At 34.1% G+C, this 26241-nt stretch overlaps 2 protein-coding genes across 2 annotated transcripts in view; both read left to right on the top strand.

Moving 5' to 3' along the window:
• The window catches only part of LOC127834506 (solute carrier family 17 member 9-like), a 44874-nt gene extending 41507 nt beyond the window's left edge, over positions 1-3367 (top strand). The window contains 3 exon segments of the mRNA XM_052360381.1: positions 437-471; positions 1045-1216; positions 1655-3367. Of these exon segments, the coding sequence (XP_052216341.1) occupies positions 437-471; positions 1045-1216; positions 1655-1824 (377 nt within the window). The 3' untranslated portion in view covers positions 1825-3367.
• Positions 1-26241, top strand: part of LOC127834498 (uncharacterized) — a 213288-nt gene that overhangs the window by 180762 nt on the left and 6285 nt on the right. The gene's annotated exons all lie outside the window — the stretch shown is intronic.

Here is a 26241-nt window from a genome sequence, read left to right on the forward strand (position 1 = left end):
AAAATATGCACATGATGAAAAAAGTATTTGTTTGAAGAAACAGTAGAAGTGGTCTATTATGATAATACAAAGTTCCAAAGTCTCGGATAAATAACCATGTTTGAGATATTTCTTCTAAAAACATCTCCTGGCTAACATTGACTAAGGAGTGAAAACCTAGTCTGCACAGTCTGTTCAGGAGCTTACCCTGTCCGGTCTTAAGTCCCACTAGATTTTGTGGCCTCATTGGTCTCATAAGAGAACATTATGACCCCTTATCAGAGTATACGGATGCAGAGGCATGTCTGGAGCTACACGGTTATGTCATAAGAATCAATTTTGCACGAAGCGGCTCAAATAGTTCCTATTAAAAAAAAATTGTTTAGAGATGGTTTTCTTGTCTTACCTTTGGTGATGTTGTCAAAGCATGTACTTGATATTAACTTTTATATTGCAGGTTGGAGTGTTACATTTGTTAGGAAGCTTATGAATGTGAGTATGATATGTTATTTGGAGTGCAGAGTTTGAGTAATAGTAAGATTTACTCATTTTGGCTGTTTATTTCATCTTGCAAAGCTCTGTGTAACAATTGTAGAAGAAGTGGTGGAATTTTGATTCTCACATCCTTTGTCTAAAATGAAATTAGAATAAAAACTGAGAACTATATTATTCTGTGATTTAATAGGGGGGGAGAGGTAATGTGAACTATCTGTTTAGTTGGTATTCTTTTAAGTTCTTTGTTTGTAGACTGTAGAAACACTACTCGGTATCATGTTATGGGCCTTGTGCCTCATTCTTGCAAAAATGAGCTTTATGCAATTGCTTAAAACCTAATTACATATTAGGCTGTGCAGTCTGCACAGGCTATCCAGGATAACACAGGCTAACCAGGATAACAATATCTGGTTTTAAAGGAAGTCTCTTTGTAACCAAAATCAAATTTAGTTGGAAAGATTCATCCCTGATTGACATGTGCAAACTGCACAGGCTAATCTGGGACGACCCTATGCACATGAATTAAGCCCTATTTTTCCATAGTGTGGATAAAATATATTTGGTTTTCAGACTATCACGATGTTGGGCTGTGCCTTCTTTCTTGTGATAATCTCGTACACTAGCTCATACGTTGGTGCACTCACCTGCATGGCCTGTGCGGTGGCGTGCTGTGGGTTCCACAACAGTGGCATTCTAGTCAACCCGCAGGACATTGCGCCAAAACATGCGGGATCAGTGTTCGGTAAGTGCAGCTGTAATAAAATATATAATATGAGTCTTGTTCTGGAAAATCGGGGCTTAATGCATGTCAGGGTGACACTTTCGGATTCTATAGAATTTATTGTTTAAGGAAGTATCTTTTTAACCAAAATTCAGCAAGGCAGATATTGTTGTCCCTGATTAGCCTGTGTGGAAGCTGAAGTGGATACACTATTTTGCTTCCACGAGCCTGCATGTTAGTTAAGTATCGTTCCAGATAAGCCTGTGCATTCCACACAGGCTTATCAGCAACAATACTTTCCACTTTTATGGAATTTTTTGCCTAACGGAAGTCTCTTCAAAACAAAACTACTGGTTAGGCAGACTTATCAAGCGTATTTTGGACCTAGCCAATGGATCTTGCATTAAGCACCATTTTTCAAGAACAAGGCTCAACATTGCTACTGATGTCAAATTTCAGGGATCATGAACATGGCGGGTGCCATCCCAGGGTTCATTGGTGTCTACATGGCGGGGCATATCCTAGAGGCAACCAAGAGCTGGAGTGCAGTGTTCAACCAGACGGCAGGGGTTGCAGTGTTTGGGTGGATCGTGTACACAATCTTTGGAACTGGCAAACAGATCATTTAACCAAGAGATCAATCACAAATTCAACTTCCCCGGTTGTCTCGTCTGGGACACCAACCAGCTTTCTCAAATTTACAAATTGATGGATAATATTGTGGCCGGAATGATTTTGTGTGCTTAGAGTGGTACCATTTATAGTGGAGATGTGGAATTAGACAGTTGGATAATTATGTGGGTGAAACGATTAGGTGCATGACATTAAAAAAAGGAGTGCTTCTGTTTATAATGGAGATAATGAATTAAATGGTTGGATAATGATTTGGGTGAAAATTGTTATTTGGAAACTCATTTAACCAGAGATTGATCACAAATTACAAAATGATGGATAATAATGTGGATCAAATGATTTTGTTTGTGAAGACTTTATAATAGAGTGCTACTGTTAACTCTTTCAGTGCTGGAACCGTATTTTGAAGGCCTTTGCAAACAGTTTAGATCTAGATGAGACGCCACAGAATGTGGCGTCTCATCAGGATTCAAACTGTTTGCTTTTCTGATAGTATTCTTTGTAGAAAAAAATCGAAGAAAATGCTAATTTTAGAAATTCAGCAGACGACATTTTGGCAGACGACAAATTTTCCAGCATGCAAAGGGCTAAAAGTGGTAGTAATGAATCAAACATAGTAGTTGTAATGTATTTTTATTAGACCAGTTTGATAGTGTGTGAGGAACATTTTCAAGTGAAAACTTCAACAATAGAGGTGCTTTAAAAGAGAGATGTGGAATTAAAGTGATTGGATAAGAAAGTTGATGAAATAATTTTGTGTTTGAAGAGTGCTAATGTACATAATGTAGATACAGAATTTTTTTATCATAATGTTTTTGAAAAATTCATGTGAAAACTTTAAAATAAAGAGTGCAACTTTAAAATAGTGATATTGAATTAAACTAATTAGATAAGAATGTGGATGCAATTATTTTGTGTGGATTCTTTAATATAAGCGCTTTTTAAATATTGAAGTAAAATTGTCAAAACTTTTCCCTTAAAAAGGGCTACTTTAAATACTCATACCTGTATATGAAGAAATGTGTTTTACAGTGTTTCATAATATTTTAATATCTGTCATTTGTTGACATTCCATATCATGTTTTATCTAAATTATAGGAATTGTGTAATTAAACTTGATAGTGTGCCATTATCATTTGGATGAATTATTGTGTTCAATGAGAAGGAGTTAAATCTGGTATTACAACATGGGTTTTAGAACGAAAAACAAAACACATCTCATTTGATCAAATCGTTTGATAAATCCTAAACACGTTTATCTGACATAACGTCATTTCTTTAATAAAACTGTATCTTTGTTTTAAACAATCATTTTGATATGGGACCAATAAATTTGCTGAAATTGATATGGACAATCAATGAAAACTTTGTTTAATAATCATGTTATCTGCATGTGTGGTTGAGAATTCATTGCCGTTCTGTTTCCCCTCCGGCCACTCTAGCTGACGGTAATTTCAGCCGTGCTTGTACTTGTGCAGTTTATTGCTTCTTTTTAGTTCAAAAGCAGTTTATTGCCTTCTTTTTAGTTCAAAAGCTAAATCAAATTAGTTTGAAATATTACATAGAAAAGTCTTACATTTAAGGGACCTTTTCACGTTTTGGTAAATTGAAAAAAATGAAGAAAAAAATGTTTCAGATTCACACATTTTTGTTGTAGATTTAATATTTTGACGATTTAAAAACCTGTAAATTATAAAGCATTTGATGCGGGAAAGGATTGAATAATTTGGAGAGTTCTGTTGTTATCGTTATATTTTGTGACACAACAAGGATTGCTTATATAAAGTATAAAATACACCTCTCACTGTATGAGCACAGTTAGCCCAGTGGTTAAATTGCTAGACTTTTACTCAAAGGGTCAGTGGATCAAGCCCAGTTAAGGATTTATTTTCTTCTTCTTTTAATTGTATGCTTGTTTTTACTGGAGTTATTTATTTCCAATGTTTAAATTTATCAATTTAAAGTATTTGATTACTAACTTTAATACTGTCCAAAATCTGTTTAAAGGTCTCTTTAATTTGATTGAAAGACTTTGCTCAGCATTCATGCATATACATTAAAAAATGGCAATGACAATTTCGTATTGTTCTTAATAAAATCCTCTGTTTCATTGGTGTTTTGAGGTAAGTTATGTAAGTTGTATAACAAATATGATATATATCATATCCACATATACAAAGGTGAAATCTTCATTTTCGTTTGTTGTGGTTTGTTTTTTCATGCAGCCATCATGAATTGATTATTTACATGTATTACAAAACATATGTTCTACATGTTTAGATTTTTAAATATGCTCACATTGTATTGTTATTTATATGTTTATTTTATTGTACTAAAGAGGGATTTTATGCTGGGAATTGCATCCACCATTAGGAATATACATAGTGTTAAAGCATACATGTGTATGTTTGTCATGTGTACTTGTTTTCTGTGCGAACATAAAATTCTCATATTTTTTTACCTGTTTGGCTTAAAAAAATATAAACATTATATAGTTTTATACATTATGAAAATAAAGAATGTTGTTTATTTTGAAACAAAACAATCAGTGATAAACTCATCTGGTTTGCTATACACATGTAATTGCTTAAATAGACATAAACAATTTTGTTATAATTTCGGGTAACAGCTTCTCATGATTTTTATTTTAAGCTTGACTATTATATATGAAATATATATAGTGGAGCTATCCTAACTCACCCCGGCGTTGCCGTTCCTGTGTCCGTTTGCGTGCAAATGTTAAAGTTTGCATACTACCCCAAATATTTTCAATGTCCTTTGACATATTGCTTTCATATTTTGTATACTTGTTAACCATCATGACCCCAACCTATAAACAAGAGCAGACAACTGTATCAAGCATTTTGACAGAATTATTGCCCCTTTTATACTTAGAATATGCATATTATTGATAAATCTATGTTAAAGTTTGCGTACTACCCCAAATATTTCCTGTGTCCCTTGACATATTGCTTTCATATTTTGCATACTTGTTTACCAACATGACCCCAACCTATAAACAAAAGCAGACAACTGTATCAAGCATTTTGACAGAATTATGGCCCCTTTAATACTTAGAATATGCATATTATTGATAAATCTATGTTAAAGTTTGACAAAACAACACTTACCTTACATACCACAATGCACTCCACCCAAACCATCCCCCACGTCCCCCCCAGACCCCCCCCCCCCCCCAAAAAAAACATTTTGTTTTCTTATTTTGAAAGACCATCTATAAATGATCACACACTCACATTATACCCCCTCTCCTCCCCCCCCCCCCCCCCAAAAAAAAAATATATAAATAAAAAAAAATGTTTTCTTATTTTTGAAAGATCATCTATTAAATGATCACACACCCACATTATACCCCCGCCCCCCCTCTCCATGATGGCTTACGTTATACTGTTAAGCACTCGAATAGTCCTCTGACAGCTCTTGTTATTTTAAGGAGACAATGTAAACAATAGAAATATAAATATACCATAGACACCTGTTTGCTAATGAGAATTTAACATTTGAACTAGAAACATGTTAATTTTGCACACATAGAAAAGTCTGTAGTGAGATGTATGCAAGTTAGAAAGGCCTAGTTCAGTCTGTCAAATTGAGATATTGAATGGAATTTAATGCATACATCTGTGAACAAACTAGTATCTTTAATTTTTCATTTTATACATCATATGCATAATACATTTAAAATACAGCAAATAAGAGGATTTCTGTTTGGTAATTTTATTATTAGAATATAATTATAATAACAAATTAAGTGCAGCTTATAAGTGTGAATAGCAATAAAGCGTATTTTGTTGCCAGTGTTTGATTACTTGTAAATATTGTTATTCATGTTAAATTTGCTTTAAAAATTAGATGTTTATTTTGTTAGATCTATGAACAATAAATTTATTGAATTGATTGTTGTTTAACATATTGTAAACATGAAGGTATAATAATGATAATACTTAAGTATAAATATGCCTCCTATGTGAATAATCTCTACCAAGAAAAGACAGCACTAATTTCTAAATTGTCCATCATACATTTCTGATCATCTAAGTATAGGATGAAGTCAGAACATCCAGTAGAATAATATTCAGGCTAATATTGAATGAATTCATTAACCCTTTACCACTTAGATATGTATTTTCAGGCATTTGAATTCCCTTACAAAGTTGAATTTAATTAAAGACCTGTCTTACTGATTCAAGTCTTAAAGGCTTAATTTCCTACCCCTGGATACTGGTGAGCAGCAAACAGCATAAAAACCTGAACAATGAGTTACTTGAAAGGCTGTTCTGGTTTTATGCTGTTTGCACATAGCCATTTTTAATTTGCTTCTGAGTGGGAAAGGGTAAACACAATAAACATGTCAATCAATGTAATCCTGTTTTACACTGTGCTTCAATGTGTTATTAAGGAATGTACAAAACCTTCCCTTTCATTTAAAAGTAAGTGATTACAAAGAAAGAAGCATTTTCAAAGCTACTAAGACGACTCGTCTTCGTTTTCAAATTTCCAACTTGTATTCAAACTAAGACACTCAAATTTTTCTTGAAAAACTGTATCAGCATCATTGCAAACGGTGTCTTTGCTGTTGTCTGTCAATTCCAGAGTCGCAAATCCATCAACGTCTTGCATTTTGTTTTTCTTGCAAAACTTACATAATGTATTTTTGCTGTTATCCAGCATTTCTGATGACATAAGTCCATTAAAACTGTCTGACTGAGTTTTGTGATGGTCATACAGGTTTGTGGGTGTTTCAGTTCTTGTGCAACACGAAGAAAGGTCATGTTTAGGTTGCAAATCTTTACTGCCTTTTTCTGCTCTGGCCTGAAAGAAAAGGCTGTCCATCCTGGTCCTCCATTCTATCCAGTCTTGGACCATGTCACAGTGTGCAGGAATCAACTGGGCACAGGCTTGAACCATGTCACAGTGTGCAGGCTTCAACTGGGTGCAGGCTTGAACCATGTCACAGTGTGCAGGCTTCAACTGGGTGCAGGCTTGAGCCATGTCACAGTGTGCAGGCTTCAACTGGGCACAGGCTTGAACCATGTCACAGTGTGCAGGCTTCAACTGGGTGCAGTCTTGAACCATGTCAAACTGTGCAGGCTTCAACTGGGTGCAGGCTTGAACCATGTCAAACTGTGCAGACTTCAACTGGGTGCAGGCTTGAACCATGTCAAAGTGTGCAGGCTTCAACTGGGTGCAGGCTTGAACCATGTCACAATGTGCAGGCTTCAACTGGGTGCAGGCTTGAACCATGTCACAGTGTGCAGGCTTCAACTGGGTGCAGGCTTGAACCATGTCACAGTGTGCAGGCTTCAACTGGGTGCAGGCTTGAACCATGTCAGACTGTGCAGGCTTCATCTGGGTGCAGGCTTGAACCATGCAACAATGCACAGGGATCAACTGGGCACAGGCTTGAACCATGTCACATTGTGCAGGCTTTAACTGGGTGCAGGCTTGAACAATGTCACATTGAGCAGGCTTCAACTGAGCGCAGGATCCCACATTATCATCCTCTAACATGGTGTTTGTTGGGGCGCATTCAGCTTCCTGAAGTTATACAAACAGAACCCATTACCAAATCATGTAGTCAAGTGTTTCCTTACTTATCTTCCTTAGTTGAGCAGAAAAAAGATACAAAATATATTCTTGTTTTCTTTTTTTTTCTGTTTCAATGATCTTATTCATTTTGTAATATGTATATATACAATCAATTTACAAAGTCATGTACATAAACAAGATCCATTTCAGCATGGCCATCCTCGCCGAAATGTGTTTGCTTGTATGAGAACATCTGTTTTAAAGAGTAGAATAATATTTGTAAAACATGGCACCTGTGTCATCTATTTATATTTCAAGGATCAATTAGTTATATAGTGTTGGAGTTATGCTGTAGACAATAAAATATATGGAAATAAAAGGGAGGTAATTCAAAAACTACTGCCAATAGAGTTATGGTTCATATTCACTGCACTTCTCCAAGTTTCCATCTCTTTATATTTCTAGTTTCAAGTAAATCCCTTCAGTAGATTTAGAGTTATGCTCCTGACAAAAATTTACATTGAAATTAAATAAAGGAAGATAATTCAAAAACTAAGATAGATAGATTTATGGTTCTTAGTCACTGCACTTCTCCTACTTGCCATCTGTTTATATTTTAAGTTGCAAGTAAATCCCATCAGTAGATTTAGATTTATGCTCCAGACAAAAATTTACTTTGAAATTATATAAAGGGAGATATTTCAAAAATAAGGTAGATAGAGTTATGGTTATTGCACTGCACTTCTCCTAGTTGCCATCTGTTAATATTCTAAGTTTAAAGTAAATCCATTGAATAAATTTGGAGATATGCTCCGAACAAAAAATTACTTTAAAATTAAATAAAGGTAGACTGATAAAGTTATGGTCCTTAGTCACTGCAATTCTCCTACTTGCCATAGGCTTATATATCAAGTTTCAAGTAAATCCCTTTAGTAGATTTAGAGTTATGCTCTGGACAAAAATTAACTTTGAAATTACATAAAGGGAGATAATTAAAAAACTAGAAAAACGTAGATATAGTTATGGTTATTGGTCACTGCACTTCTCCAAGTTGCCATCTATTTATATTCTAAGTTTAAAGTAAATCCATTGAATAGATTTGGAGTTATGCTCTGGACAAAGTTTCGGACAGATGGACAGATGTATGGAGACTATTACTATAACCCCTTTCCGAAATTGCATTTTGGTGGGGATAATAATTGGTAACAAACAAGTTTTCAGGTTTACAACTACCCCTGAACTCTGTTTACAGTGTTCAAATGGCATAAAACTGTAAAGTGTAAGATTTGCTCTATTCTTGTGCACATCAAAGTTCATGTCTGAGATCCTTAAGTTTGAACACTGTCATAGTTTATAAACTTATAAATTGTATGGATTATTGATATACCATGTTATTCTTCGTTAAAAGAAAGATTAGTTTACTTTATGTACTAAATACCTATCTAAGTTGTAAAGGGTTAAATATGTATCTAAGTGGTAAAGGGTTAGATATGTATCTAAGTGGTAAAGGGTTAAATACATATCTAAGTGGGAAAGGGTTAAATATTTATATAAGTGGGAAAGGGTTAAATATGTATCTAAGTGGTAAAGGGTTTAATATGTATCTGAATGGTTAAGGGCTCAATATTTATCTAAGTGGTTAAGGGTTAAATACGTATCTAAGTGGTAAAGGTTTAAATACATGTTTAAGTTGTAAAGGGTTAAAAACGTATCTAAGTGGTAAAGGGTTAAATATGTATCTCTAGGTCACTTAAGCTGCATCTTTCACCATTTCAGCCTCGTTCCGACAAGATAGAGCTTAATTCATGTGCGTCTTCACACTTTAACCAGGGACAGCACTTACCGCACAAACTGGATTTTCGCTAAGAAGAGACTCCTGTCTAACAAAAAATACCATTTAAGTGAAAAGAGTGGTCTCCGATTATAGGCTAATCTGGAACAACACTTTATGTACATGCACTAAGCCCTGTTTTCCCAGAGCGCGGCTCATTTTCATTACACGATCCATGGGAAACGCTCAGATCCTCTTTAAAAAAATCTCCTGGGTTAAGAAGCTATTTGACAATCGATAGTTATGTATATAATTGATTTATGATTATTATTCAAGTAACAGAGTCATTAACATGGAAGAACATGTACACTTATATGTATTAGACAATGAAAATCATTGTAATGAATCCCCTTTGAAATGATTGGTTAGTATTTATATATCCCTTCTGAAATGATTGGTTAGTATTTTAGATGAACTAATGCTAATCATTGAACATCATAATTGTTTTGTTCTTCGGGGGGAAATAAGCATAATTTTTAGGAACAGGAAAAATACTCTTAGAAATGTGAGTTTTTAGGGTAACTATAAAACAGGTATCTTTGTTAAGCTGTGTTTCTTTGCATGGAGTACAGCAGTATAAAGACAGTTATCATGAATTATTGTGTATTTCCAATTATTAACAAAATACATCTTTAAAAATATGGCAGTGATTTTCATCAGCATAAAGTTTTGGAGGCTGACTTCGTCTTGAAAACGCACTTGTTAGAGAATCATTTTTATAGAAAACATAAAACATGCATTATAACACATTGAATTTCATTTGTTTTTGAAGTAGTCTCATATTAAATTGTTATACAAAATAACACTTCGTATAAAATATTTGAACATTAAGTGACCTAAATTGTAGTAAATATTCATGTAAATATTAGTACTTTCAGAAATTGCATATTTTAATGGTATTTAAGAAAATATAGTATATTATATTTAATTAGTGTTTAATGTTGAAGTAATAGTTAGTTTTCTTGACAGTTTATAGTATTGATGTTCAAATTGTTTATACACAGGGAAATAATGTAGAAATAGTTACAAAAAAAGAACAAACCTTGTGTTTAACTATTGGTACCTTCTTAACATCTACAACAGCTCAGAGTTTTCCATCTCCCCTGAACTCATGTTCAACTTAAAGTACACCAGATATAAAATGAAATGCGGTGCAAAGGGTGATGCATGACTTTTTGTCAATTGAATCCATTAGTTCCGCCAAAATCTGTTGCATCTGTTATTTCGAAGCGCATTAAATTAATACATCAAAATCAAGTTGATCCTTGAAAGGTTATTTTGACATCTCACTTTTGCTTTTTTTGCCAAACATTTTTTGACCTAGTTCATTTTCTTTCAAACAATTTTCTAATAATCTTTTCTGATAGGACATTATGAATATAGTTGAACAGTTTTTGTTCACTGATTAAAACCCAAGCTTTTATGATTAATATAGACATACTCATGAATTTAATTAAATGTGAATACAAAAATGAAAATCCCTTAAAGTAATGCATTGCCACATTTAATTATAACGTAATCTTCATGTTTGAATTGCTTACTGAGTTTTACACTCAGTTTAAATTAATTGGGCTAGTTAGGTTTTATTCAGCACCAACTCATGTAATCTTTTTACATAATTTCTATATGTGTATATAATTATAATTTTACACATGTTTATCTTTACCATACTGGTAACACGTGGTAAATGATATGTGGAATGTACTCTTATGGATTGTTCTTTGACAACTGTCAAATACTGATGTTCTGAAAACGACAATATTAGACATAAGTTTTTTTTCTTGGAACATAATCAATTCATCAATCCTCTCTCTCTCTGAGACAGAGATACTAAAGAATATTCTTTACACAGCATAATCTTATTATATTATTTTGTAATAACATTGTATAATGATTTTGTATTATGATTTTTTTATTGACACTTTTGTTAATTTTAATGTGGTAATTTGGATATTTGCAAATAATTGAACCATGCTTTACCCTTTCAGTGCGGGAACCGAATTTTGAAGGTCTTTGCAAACAGTTTGGATCCAGATGAGACGCCACAGAATGTGGCGTCTCAGCAGGATCCAAACTGTTTGCTATTCTGATATTTTTGGAAAAAAAATCGAAGAAAATGCTAATTTTAGAAATTCAGCAGACGACATTTTAGTAGACGACAAATTTCCCAGCATGCAAAGGGTTAACAAAATGGGGCTTAATATACGTGAGAAAGTGTTGTCCCAGATTATCCATTGAAGTCCATACAGGCCAATCTGGGACAGCACTTTACCCATCTGAATCAAGCCCCATTGCCCTGAGTGTGACTTCATGTTATTTCTTGCTGTGTCAAGAGAGATATTTTGCTTGTAAAAATAAGCAGATCATCAATTATTTCCTATTATCTATTATACATTCACAATTCTTTCATTCCTGGACAAGGGTATCAAGTGGTGAATTGAAAGGACTTGCACAAAAATAAAGAAGTTAACATCAGAAAAAACCAAATATTTAAAACACGTTAATTTTGTATTGTCTAAATAAACTTGAAAAATAAAGTTAAGTTTAGTAAAGTGCAATGATAGAAGAGAATCTTGTTCCAACAAAACAGGACTTATGTTCATAAAGTGCTGTCCCAGACAAGCCTGTTCAGTCAGTGCAGGCTAATCAGGGAAATCACTTTTCACTTCACCTGGTTTATAAGAAGCATTGTTCATGATAAATATTCCATCTAAGTGGAAAGTACTGTCCCTGATTAACCTGTGTGGACCACACAGGATAATCAAGAACAACACTTGAGGTAAACACACAACATAGTAATTGAGCTTTATATCATAAAGGCATTACGGAGCAATTATTGATTTCAACGTAAGATTGTATTATTTCTTGAGTGGTCAGATGGTCACACAGGACTTGTGAATCAGGTGAAGGTCACCGAGAGCTTGTAAATAAGGTGAAGGTAACATAGGGCTTGTGAATAAGGTGAAGGTCACAGAGGGCTTGTGAATCAGGTGAAGGTCACAGAAGGCTTGTGAATCAGGTGAAGGTCACAGAAGGCTTGTGAATCAGGTGAAGGTCAATTGTGTCACTAAAAAATAGTTCCACTTTAACTGTTGCTTTTAATACTTTCCTATTGAAAATATGAGAAGAAATAAAAAACGAATCGAGGATATTCTCTATAATTATAGTTTCGACATGAGGAATAGATTTACAGGAACATATTTTTCTCGCCAAGTGAAGAAAGTCAATTGAATAAATCATCAAAATAGTAAGAACATAATGCCTTTGCATTGTATCATTGAATGTGTTCTTACATAGTAAATCAATGATGCAACTTCGTCTTCATCGACGCTTTTTATATGTTCAAGATGGCCACTTTTGAAATGTGTAATGAATAATGTTATAATATATGTACCAAAATATCACACACAATGGAGTGTTAATGATGAACATTGAAGTGTGTGGGAGAATGCTTATGGACAAATGTCTGTCTACTTAGAGAAACAACGACGTTAATGACCAGTATAGCATACCACACTAAGCTTTGAAAATTAAGTGTGCATGTAGGAAAAAATTGGCATTTTCGCATTTATAGGGAAGAAAAGTGAAATAACTCTACTTAAATTAGTGGATGAGGTATAAAGAAAATTTAAACCAAGATTCATGGTTATTGCCTTTTTTGCGTGAAAAAAGGGCAATGACTCAAATTTAACTGGTGGCATAACCTCCAAAAAAATTTGAACCAAGCTACTATGGTTATACACAAATTGTGCAAATTTCCTAAGGATTGATTTAAAATAATGCTAACACAAGAACAGTCCCAAGTATGGACAACATACAGACAACAGACAACGCCTAAGAGGTTCCCTATGCAGAGACGTATAGCTCACCGAGCACTTTGTTCACAGTGTGACCCAACACCCGACGAAAAACACACACACAAAACAAACAACACAATATAAAAGCAGAAACAATATTTATTTTTTTTAACAAATTTATTTTGTTCTCATACGGAATCGGTTATGCTTAGATACGTCAAGATGTTGGTGATAGAAACCTATTTATATAATCTCTTAAGCGTTAGCGCGTTATTGATTGCTGCACGCAAAAATGGCACGACGAACTTTCAATGTCGTGTCGGTGTCATCATTATAAATATAACCAAATATTACAAAAGCCTACGTAACACAGAAAAGTACTTATTAATTGATATAAGATTGCGCATTCGAAAAATTGAACTTGGAAGACGCAATAGTGTACAGAAAAAGAACATAGTAGATCTATGTAATACTTGTTCTACAAACGAAGTTCGATATTTGGATTGCGAATACCATGCTTTCTTCAGATGTACCAAATACCATGAAATACGATTAAATAATCTTTATATGTGGTATTCTTCATTCTAGAATATATTGAGCCAGAGATTAACAGTCGTATGATGGAAGACACATGTCTAGAGCGAGAAGAAAGAGGTAAATGTTACCAACAGCTCCTATACTTGTTCAACAGGAACTGTAAGTTTAGCTTGTAGCCACATTTTTTTACACACTCATTGTGACAAACATGTTCAAAACTTATTTAAATTGTGTTGCCATTATTTTTTGGGCTGATAGGGAAAATAATTTTGGATTGTTCAGAAAGATGGTTGCCATGTTTTGCTGCACTTTTCCTTAGTCTATTTTATAACCTTGTGAACATTACCTGCACAGAGTAGCTTGATTAGTTTGGTCTCAGGTGAGCGCCTTAGAACATTTGGCTGTGTTAGGCTGTGTTTCTGTACTGGCTGGCCGTTTAGAGAAACACCAAAGTGGTTTTTTTTTTAGCGTGAATGAGAATGGCTGTTAGCATTAAGTTAATAAAAGGATAAAAAAATATCAAGGTGTTGCTTCAAGCTGTAGTTTTGTCTGAGGTCTTTTGGTTTTAGGTAGAGCTAATTTTTTTTGTAGCCACTATCCTAAGCCCGTATTTCCCAACCCATTCTTAGATTTACGTTTAAAGAATAGTCTTATATTTTCCGGTCACTAGGTCAAAGGTCAAGGTCACAGTGACTCGAAATAGTAAAATGGTTTCCAGATGATAACTCAAGAATGCTAAAGCCTAGGATCATGAAACTTCAAAGGTACATTGATCATGACTGGCACATGACCCCTATCAATTTTTAGGTCACTGGATTAAAGGTCAAGGTCAGAGTGACAAAAACGAATTCACACAATGGCTGCCACTACAACTGACAGCCCATATGGGGGGCATGCATGTTTTACAAACAGCCCTTGTTTCTTTATTCGTTTGTCACATGTTATAAACTATCATATTGTATATAGTATGCATTTATCTATTAATACATACTAAAAAGTGTTGTTTATTCGACATTTGGATGAATGAGTGTGAATTTTGTAAATAAATGGTTCACAAAAAATGGAGGAATTTTTTTTTTTTTTTGGGGGGGGGGGGGGGGTTTCAAAACTGAAAATGTCCAAACAAATATTGTACGGTTTTATTGTATTTGAACTTTAATGATCAATGCAGAACACCACAATTCTTAGAAATATGCGAAGAAAGAAGAGAAAATCAACATGTCAACACCCTCAATCTGCGCAGAAAGCGTTAACTTTTTCATACAATTTTCTTTTCTTTCATTTTAATGAATGCCGTTGGAGTCCCGGTATAGCTACGGTACATAAGAAAATTCACCGGGGTTCCGCCGGGGCATTACCGGCGACCGGGGTGAAACCGGGGCGTTACCGTAGCTCTGCCGGGTCTGATGCCGGTATGGACATGGTGAGTGCCGGCGGTGTTACGGTATACCGGGGCTCTGCCGGGACATTGTCGGCTTTCACCGGGGCACTACCGGCGACAACCGGGGGTATGCCGGGACATTGCCGGCTACCACCGGGGCACTACCGGCGACAACCGGGGCTTGACTGGGATAAACCGTAGCCAGTCCGGGTTGACCGGGACCGGGATTCTACCGGGTTGTTGACCGGCTTCAACCGGGGCGGCACCGGGAAATAGTGTGACTGCGTTAAAAAATGTCTACGCTACGAATCACCCCGGTCCTTGCCGGTCGACCGGCGTTAGCAAACCGGGATGGACCGGGGCTCTACCGGCAAAAGTGAGACTTGAGCTTAAGTGGATTTTCTTTTGTAAACACATTACAAAGAAAGTATGAGGGTTTTCCTGATCTGTTAATTATGTAATAGAAAACTATTTTAGGCTATTGAAAGGTATTTATTTGACGCCAATAATAACAGTTTTTTTGCGACCATTTTGTTGTTGTATATCTTCACCGCCTATGTAGACGAATCTCTACCAGATCTGTAGAGTTGAACAAAAGGTTATCGTTCCCACAACCAGTATCGTGTTGTCCTCCACCGTCTATGTACACAGTAGTATATACACAACTATTGTCTTTTCTTGCAGTCCCTGAGTTTCTGCACTCAACCGCTAGGGTGAATTCGTATAAATTCGGACAAAACATCCTAAATGCATTTTACGTCACACTAAACTAGTAGCTCCAGGCCTTCAGCGCCTACAGCGCTTTGATTTAGTAGTTGTGGTAAGAGAAGTGATGTTTTTATCAAATTTCTGTTTGCCAAATATAGTTTGTATTGTAATGTAAAGGTTGATATTGTAAAAATGTAAATTTTTTTAGTTGTATTATGCATATATTGTTCGTTAACTCAGAACTGTGTTGACCCACACACACCTATTTACGAGGAAAATAAGATATATTGGACGGGAAAAAATACTAATATGAACACATTTCGTTTCGTAAAAGAAACGTGATAATACACTTTTTTTGTTAAATATCATATGATATTTACATGACACAACAAAATCGTAATCTTTACATTTCAAATACCTGGCTTAGCTGGTAAAACAATAGAAAATGCAGTAATCAGCTAAAAAAAACTGTTATAGTGTAAAGCTTGAGGTAGTTAGGCAACGAAAACAGCATGATTAAACCAACCCCACTATTGCTTTGTAACACTAAATTTATTTTATTTTCTTATTTGGAAGTTAGTATATAACAACCATGTATTGATTCTTGATCATAATACTTTAACATGTTTTCATAATGTGACACGACTTGACAGAAAGTATGCACACCAGTGTTTTTTATGCTAAATCATTAAAATTGGTATTTAACAGTTACTTTTATCTGTTTCAACATACTGTATTATGAAACATGTAACATACGTGAATGGTTGGTGAGTCGTAGATGTGATATCAGGTGAGTCTGACATTGCATAAGAAAAGATTTGACTTTACCTATAGTATATGTAGTATATTTGTATAGTAAATTCTCCCCATATTTATATAAGCAAATTACAGTTCAGTGTGCATCGTACGCAAATGAAAAAAAATCTCATGTGTCAAATATTGTGTGTCCATGATATGTTACTCATACGAAATATCTATAGATATGGTCATTAACATTAACAATGTCACACGCATTTATCACATTAACAACAACCAAGCTTTGGAGCAGGAACGTGTAATCTAGCTACAGAATAGAGATATTTAAATACAATCGTATACCGGTATTTGTATCTACTAACATACGCAGGAAGTGCACTGCACTCGACATAAACAGTAAGGTTCAATGTGGACCATCAACAAGGACAAGCTGTCATAAATAATAGTTCAATATTGCATATTGAGAATCAAAATTGCCGATATATACCGATTTTTTTAACATGAAAACGAGTAAAAGGCTGCAAGTATTATGGTTTACAAAAGTATTCTTTATTCACAATAGTGATGTAAATACCAACTTTAAAACTGACGCTTAATCTGCCACAATATGTAAAACCTATAGTTGATAAAACAAGCAAGTACTAAAACTAAACATGAAATTTTCAGAACTAACCATAACAACCTATTAAACAGCAAACAGCTTACGCACATTTCTACATAATAATGATACTGTAATAAAAACATAGGTAATATAACAATAACAACTACAAACGAGCATCTATAAATTGATTTGTAGAAAATCCACACTAGCGAGTGACATAGAATGATCATACATCGAATCTTTTACATATGATAAACTGTTTTTGCATACAAATTATATTTTATTGGAATATAACATTTATTATCATTGATGAACCATTCAAAACAAAACAGTCCATGTCTTGTTGATGCATCTCAAGCCAGATACACACATATAATAAAATGTTAAAGACGTACATTAGAATTCCTATTTCTGCACAGAAAGCAAAATTTCCTCTTCTGGTGTCAGAACTTAAAGTTTTGACGACCGTATCAACAAATCCCTTACTATTTTAAAGCCGTATACAATTACTGATTACGCCAACAGCCAATCAAAATCATCGGTCATGTTACCGTAAACGCGTGACGTGTTCTGACAGCTGTAGAGACTGAGTCAACAGTTTTATTTAAATATGCAAGTAACTCTTACATTAAAACACCCAAAATGGTGCTATTAAAATCAGTACACATCCCGTCATTATAATGAATCAAGTTGTATGGAAATTTATTTTGAAGGGGCAATGGATGTCAGCTATTCAAATGTGTTGTCTCTCTGGTAGTTGTAAAACCTTTGAGCGAATGTAATTCAAGCTATGTTTTCAGTTAACTTATTTCATTTAAACCGTTTAATTACAAATGTGCTTAAACAGAACAACAGGAACAGCAATACACGCTCTCAACAGATATGTCGACATCGTGTGCTATTTCTATTATTAATTTGTATTCATTTGCAACCTATATAGGTCGAATAGTTGATTTTTTTTCTTTGCAAAGTCAGAACTGAACAACAAAATGTGTATTATCATCTACAAATATTCTTTGAGTATAATGTACAAAAGCATATACACTGTGATTTGAATAATAATTTATTTTGAACCTTAATTTCGTCTATTAGTTAATAATAGGCTGTGCATACGACCATTATAGCATAAAGATCAGGCAAAACACGTATCGGTATTCATAAATGTTCACGACAGAGCATATTTGTACAAGGACTTGGAAAGACCAAGTGTTGTTTGTATTTGATGCGCACAAACCATTACATGTTTATCAGTTTTTATTGTTTGGGTGAAACTAATTTGTTATATTATGTTTAATGTGATTGTTTTTTTCGAACAAACCACTATTTTATGCAGTTTTAGACATCAAACTTATATGCAAGATGATGCATAAAACTAATACCAATTGTTTTCCCCCATCTTCAGAATATGTACATTAAAGTGTTCTTCCTTAGCCACCCTGATTGATGTCTGGTTGCGGTTTAAACAATATCTCTGAAAGCAATTCGTACCACAAAGATCTGACTACGTATATGAGAGGAAATTCAAGGATATCATTAGCGTGCCCTTGTTGAGGAAAAATTAGTGCGCCACGATTTGGACACTGAAGATTAAGGCAGTTTGTACAACGCAGATGCGGCTGAGACTGGATGGGATTGGTTGGTTGTACGTGGGAAGCTACAAAGTACATCAGAAATAGATTGGGCAACACTATTGACTTAAGCTAGTCGTCATTATGACATTACAATATTCAATAATTGAAATCACGATTTTAACATAATTCTGTATGAGACCCAACCACATCTGCTCAACAGAGAACTATATACAATATGTAATCATTGACAGCGAGTAATATTATCAGCATAACATTGTTGGATTCTGCTTTTTCAAATATTTAGTGTTAAACAAGCCTGCTGAGAACAATGAATTAACATGTTCTTGTTACACCAGCAACTGACGCAAGATGGAACATTGCTAACAGTAGTGAAACAAAAGTTGTTAACTAACTGTCCGACTGCCAGCTGCACAATCTATTCAAATAAATTACTTATTCTCAAGAAATATGTATTTTGCTACCCATTTTCCTACCCCACCCAAAGTAAATATTCAAATTACAGTCATTTACAATTGATTTATTGGATATATTGTCTCTTTTAAGGGAAATCATCTTTTACAATTATATATTAAATTTTTAAACATGTGTTACTCTTTTCTTCGGTACTCGTTAAAAAAGTGTATCACTTATGTTTAAGCTGGCATGCATGATTCAATCCGAATGGCTTAGTTAAACATAACGCTGGTTTGATTTCAGCCTGGCGATGGCAAATATTTGTATTATGTACATGTCCTGCCTATTTGTTTCGATAGTTCATATGTTTTACTGATTGCAGTATTCTAGTTTAAGAAATGTTTTCAAATCATAAAATCATTAATGGGAAATAACATAAAATGGGCACAACTCTTGAATTATCCAGTCGATTTAATATCAAGAGTGGTCATTCCAATTCATATAGAACTTTACATTATTTACTTTTGATTTCACTTCAAATGACAGACCATTTCATTCCTGCCAAAATTGATATCTTATCTAAGTATCGGCACATTAAGTAATAAAGTGGCACCATGTATCTGGAAAAAAAAGAAAGAAACATAATTACTTTTTTTGGTTTAATGGTCTCATAACCAAAAATGGAAATAACGTCTGCATGGTTAAACTGTATTGATACATTTAACGGTATTCAGTACATTGTGTACATGATTATCAAACTTAAATTCTAATCATATTTGGGTATGAATTTGAAATGTGAATGGTGTCCAAACAAAAAGCCTCTGCTTGTTACACTGTTTGTAGGTTGCTCAAAGTCTTACAACTTCTATATATTATATGTAGCATGATATACTGAGTACACACATATATATATATATGTATTTATTTATTTATTTATTTATATTTATTTATATTTATTTATTTATTGGCATTTAAGTCTACTGTACACAGTTTCACAACGGATAGCATTAATTGTGTATACAAGTGATCATTTTAGCTCGCTGCTTGTTAGGTTAGCATTTGCAAACACGTACTTATTTGAACACAAACGAAATGAAGATGCGAGACAAAAATAACGCAACGGTGCAAGAAAATGAATGAAGTGCGACAGATAGACTTATACTATTTTTACTTCTACCAAAATAATAAAGCCGTTGTCATTTACCGGTTCATTTGTATTTCGTGTGTTGTACGCAGATGCTATCGTTATTATGGCAAATAACGCCGAGAAATTGCAACATAATGTAAATGGATGTTATGAATATTGTGAACGCTGGAAATTAGTAGTTAACACCGATATACCACCGTAAATTATTGCTGTTTTTTGTATGCAAATAAAATGTACAGCTATTTCATACGTTATCAAAATGTTCAGAGCTTTAATCAAACAAGCTATTTAATGCGTGTCAAAATGAATTTTATTTATATGATTTATTCAATGGATGTCATTCACCTACCATATGTTTTGGTGTGAACAACACATAATTTGTTCTGTATTTAGAATATTACAAATTCATCCTTAACAATTATTGCATTTTCTATAACTGTTTATGTTCAAGTAGCTCTAATACATGATGTACTATGGGATTTGTTTTACACAGCTTCTCCTGCATTTCGGTAGTTTTGTGTTAGTTTTGTTATCTTCTTACTATGTTTTGTGGTACAAGTACATGTCCATATTATAAAGTGCGGTAAATGGTTGAATGACATTATTTGTGTATGTAGTATTTTTAATGTGTAGCAACCTCGCTTATGCATAAAATATTTGTCAGAAATATTTACACATGTTTATTAATGTTGTGATACGACCGGACAGAAAATGTGAACACCTTTGTTTGTTTAATAAATGATTCACATTGGTATTTTAAAGTTATCTTTATAAACATATAGTATATAAAACATGTAACAAACGTTAATTATTTGTGTGATGTACGGTGAGTATGACATTAAATAGGAAGAAGTTTGACTTGATATCTATAATAATCAACCTAGATTATATGCCGTATATTTTTAACGTACGTGATACAAAAAAAATATTTAAGCAAATGATAGTAAAGAATGCTTAGTACGCAAATGGAAAAATCTGATTTGCCAATCAATGAGTCTCCATGAAATATTAAGTACTAATACAAAATATCAGTATATATGGTCATTATCATAAACAATGTAAATTTATTGTAGCATTATTTCTACAACGAACCACCGTTGAAACGAGAAAATGAAACCTATCGGGAGCTTGAAAATCCTGAAATATAATCACAAACTAGTAATTGTATCTTTTTAAACACACAGGAATCACACCACACTTGACATAAACGGTTTTAAAGGGGCCTTTTCACAGATTTTGGCATTTTTTTAACTTATTCATTAAATGCTTTATATTGATAAATGTAAACATTGGATCGTAAAAGCTCCAGTAAAAAATCAAGAATAAAATTTAAAAAAAGGAAAAGAACATTGCCCGGAACAGGTTTCGAACCAGTGACCCCTGGAGTCCTGCCAGAGTCCTGAAGTAAAAACGCTTTAGCCTACTGAGCTATTCCGCCGAGAACACATGCTAAACGTATTTTATACGTTATATAAGCAATCTTCGTAGTTTTACAAAATTTAACGACAAAAACAGAACTCTCCAAATTATTCAATCGTTTCGCGTTGCAACGCTTTATAATTTTTAGGTTTTAAAATCGTCAAAAGATGCATATAATGGCTATATTAGAGCATGGTAAATGTTCAGTATTACTGTTTCCTCACAAATATCATAACCAAAACGAAAATTTGCGAATCTGAAACAACTTTTTTCAATTTTGTCAATTTACCAAAGCGTGAAAAGATCCCTTTAATGTGTGAAATATCAACCCTCAACAAAGACAAGCTATCATAAACTATCAATTCTATATTGAATACTAAGATTTAGAATTTCGCCGACGTACACATATTATTTGAATATTAAAACGAATAAAAGGCGGTGGATATTATGGTTAACAAAACTGTTCTTTATTTACAGTAGTAATGTTAATACCAACTCTAAAAATAAAACTTCATTTATCGCAATACGTGCAATATTCAATTAATAAAATCAAGCAAAAACAATACCTAAGACTGAAATTGTCAGCACTTACAACAACAACTTTACAATTCGTAAACAAATGTCTCGAACACGAATCAAACACCTAACACAAATGTCTACGTTATAAAACACTAATTAAAAGCCTAGGTAAACTAACAATAAAAACTACAAACTATAAACTTATTTGTAGAACAGTAAGTTATTCAAGTGACATACAATGAATCGAATCGTTTACGTATGAAAAACCAGCTATGCATAAACTACTATTTTTATGCCCCCATTTCGAAGAAAAGGGGGTATATAGTTTTCGCACTGTCTGTCGGTCGGTCGGTCGGTCAGTCGATCGGTCGGTCGGTCACACTTCGTGTCCGCTCTTTAATTCAAATAGTTTTCATCCGATCTTTACCAAACTTGGTCAGAAGTTGTATCCAGACAATATCTAGGTCAAGTTCGAATATGGGTCATGCCGGGTCAAAAACTAGGTCACGTGGTCACTTAGTGCATTTCAAGGATTAAGCATGGTGTCCGCTCTCTAATTGAAGTAGTTTTCATCTGATCTTTACTAAACTTGGTCAGAAGTTGTATCAAGACAATATCTAGGTCAAGTTCGAATATGGGTCATGCCGGGTCAAAAACTAGGTCAGTGGGTCACTTAGTGCATTTCAAGGATTTAGCATGGTGTTCGCTCTCTAATTAAAGTAGTTTTCATCTGATCTTTACTAAACTTGGTAAGAAATTGTATTGAGACAATATCTAGGTCAAGTTCGAATATGGGTCATGCCGGGTCAAAAACTAGGTCACGGGGTCACTTAGTGCATTTCAAGGATTAAGCATGTTGTCCGCTCTCTAGTTTATGTGGCTTTCTGATTTATTTTGATATTCTAAGACATTTTTATGCCCCCGAAGGAGGGCATATAGTGATCAGACTGTCCGTTCGTCTGTCCGTCACACTTTGCGTTTAGATTTCGAAAAATGCTCATAACTTCTATGTCGCTTCAGATAGCAATTTCATATTTGGCATGCATGTGTATATGGACAAGGCCTTTCCATACGCACACAAATTTTGACCCCTGTGACCTTGACCTTGAACTTAGGGTCCGCGTTTAGGTTCGAAATCTGCGTTTAGGATTTAAAAAAACCCTAATAACTTCTACCAAGCGTTTACACAGTTATACTTTTATGTAGTGACAAAGTTACAGTTGGGGGCATCCGTGTCCTGTGGACACATTTCTTGTTCTATTATTATTATTATTATTATTGATAAATCATTTAATAAAAACATATTTTTCTGATGCAACACACTATTTTGATATTATTCCTAGTATTATATAATTGATAAATCATCGAATACAAATCATCTCTTCTGCATCACAAGCCAGACACACGCGGCTCTGTTGTACTAATGATGTGTTTGTGGCACATAAAACACACAATGCTATCATGACGTAATATTTCCGCCTGTTGGTATAGCTTTCGTATCAATAAAGGTAATATATATAGATTTTTCGTCGAGAAGAATACATATATGATATACATGTAATTAATTTATTTTCCAAAAAAATAAACGTGCAGACCAATTCATACGTCGACGTCTAAAATCACGTAAGAACATCTAAATTATATATTTCTTCGCATAATTCAAATTCTCGACACATGTATATAAAGCCAGCCACATTATAAATTAAGATTTCAGATAGAGAACAGCGTGTTTTTGTGTAAGTTGTGCATATTGAATTACACTGGATAATATGGTTGTTAAAAATAAGTATTGATAGTCGTCTTCCTTGTATAAGACTCGCGTTTTGTGGAAACTGGATTAAATGCATGTGCGGAAAGTTTCCTCCCAGAATAGCCATTTCAGTCCGCGCATGATAACCAAGGACGACACTTTCCCCTTGTATGGTATTTCTTGCGTAGAGGAAGTCAAGGACGACACTTTTCCCTTGTATGGTATTTCTTGTGTAAAGGAAGTCAAGGACGACACTTTCCCCTTGTATGGTATTTCTTGTGTAAAGGAAGTCAAGGACGACACTTTCCCCTTGTATGGTATTTCTTGTGTAAAGTCAAGGACGACACTTTCCCCTTGTATGGTATTTCTTGTGTAAAGGAAGTCAAGGACGACACTTTCCCCTTGTATGGTATTTCTTGTGTAAAGGAAGCCAAGGACGACACTTTCCCCTTGTATAGTATTTCTTGTGTAAACGAAGTCAAGGACGACACTTTCCCCTTGTATGGTATTTCTTGTGTAAAGGAAGTCAAGGACGACACTTTCCCCTTGTATGGTATTTCTTGTGTAAAGGAAGTCAAGGACGACACTTTCCCCTTGTATGGTATTTCTTGTGTAAAGGAAGTCAAGGACGACACTTTCCCCTTGTATGGTATTTCTTGTGTAAAGGAAGTCAAGGACGACACTTTCCCCTTGTATGGTATTTCTTGTGTAAAGGAAGTCTATTCTCAATAAACTTTCGCTTATGTATTGAGTCTGTAGTAATTTTGGCGTTTAGACACATTTTAATGAAAGCTTTAGTTTATTTGATCCATATAATACACTTAACTGGTCTTGCTTGCAAATAATTATGATATTCAATAACTAAATTCATTTATGTCTTAGAAGTAACATATTATCATGAATCTAAGAAGGATTTTGAAGATTAAATGAAAATATAGGTAGGCTTACAATATTCATCTTTTATTATATTGAATCAAGCAATTATGCCCTCATAAACTGTTATTCTTTCTCGAAAACTCAGCAAACAAACTTTTAGAAATTTATTTGGTTGGGCTTATTTGCACTAAACGGAACTAGTGTTGTTGGTGGAATCCAATGCCTACATAAAAGCAAATAAGCCCAACGAATTAAAGCTCTAAAAGTTTGTTTGTTGAGTTTGTTTTCGAGAAAGAATAACAGTTTATGAGGGCATCATTGCTTGATTCAATATAATAAAAGATGAATATTGTAAGCCTACCTATATTTTCATTTAATCTTTAAAATCCTTCTTAGATTCATGACAATATGTTACTTTTAAGACATAAATGAACTTAGTTATTGAATATCATAATTATTTGCAAGCAAGACCAGTTAAGTGTATTATATAGATCAAATAAACTAAAGCTTCCATTAAAATGTGTCTAAACGCCTGAATTAATACAGACTCAATACATAAGCGACAGTTTCTTGAGAATAGACCTCCTTTACACAAAAATACCATACAAGGGGAAAGTGTCGTCCTTGGTTAGCATGCGCGAACTGAAATGGCTATTCTTGGAGGAAATATTCCGCACATGCATTTAACCCTGTTTCCACAAAACGCGAGTCTTATACAAGGAAGACGACTATCAATACTTATTTTTTTAAAGCATATTATCAAGTGTAATTCAATATGCACAAATAACACAAAAACACGCTGTTCTCTACCTGAAATCTAAATTTATTATGTGGCTGGCTTTAAATACATTGGCGAGAATTTAAATTATGCGAAGAAATATAAAATTGAGATGTTCTTACGTGATTTAAGACGTCGACGTATGTATTGGTCTGCACGTTTATTTGTTTGACAATAAATTAATTATATCATATGTTTTCTTCTCGACGAAAAATCTATATGTATTACCTTTATAAATACGGAAGCTATACCAACAGGCAGACATATTACGTCATAATAACCTTGTGTGTGTATGTGCAACAAACACATCATTAGTCCAACAGAGTCGCGTGCGTTTTATTTGCCGTATTTTGATGGCAAATATTAAAATGGGCGAAAACGGAAAAACCTGAAATAAAGAATAAGATCCTGTTCATGAAAAAGGATGCGCAATAGTTTTCAACCCGAACCAACTTAAGTGTAAAGGCGTCTTGATCCGATTTCTGAATAATATGATTATCGAATAACTTGCTTAAGTCGAGTATTTCATTTGTTCGTATCTTTATTGAAACGTATATTAACTTTCATTGAACAGTGTCCTGCACAAACTAGTACTTATGTTTTTTTATCGCATATAATCTTCATCTAAAACGTGTCATATTTTTAAATTAAAACCACTGCGAGGTATTTTGCAAATACGAAAGCCTCTACGTACCACCTACAATTTGGATTTAATCGTGCAAGGTGAAAGTGGAACAAACGCTTATAAATGCGCCTTGATATTGAATTATTAATCCTT

The sequence above is a fragment of the Dreissena polymorpha genome, chromosome 6 (genome assembly GCF_020536995.1).
Source record: "Dreissena polymorpha isolate Duluth1 chromosome 6, UMN_Dpol_1.0, whole genome shotgun sequence".
Lineage (NCBI taxonomy): Eukaryota > Metazoa > Mollusca > Bivalvia > Myida > Dreissenidae > Dreissena > Dreissena polymorpha.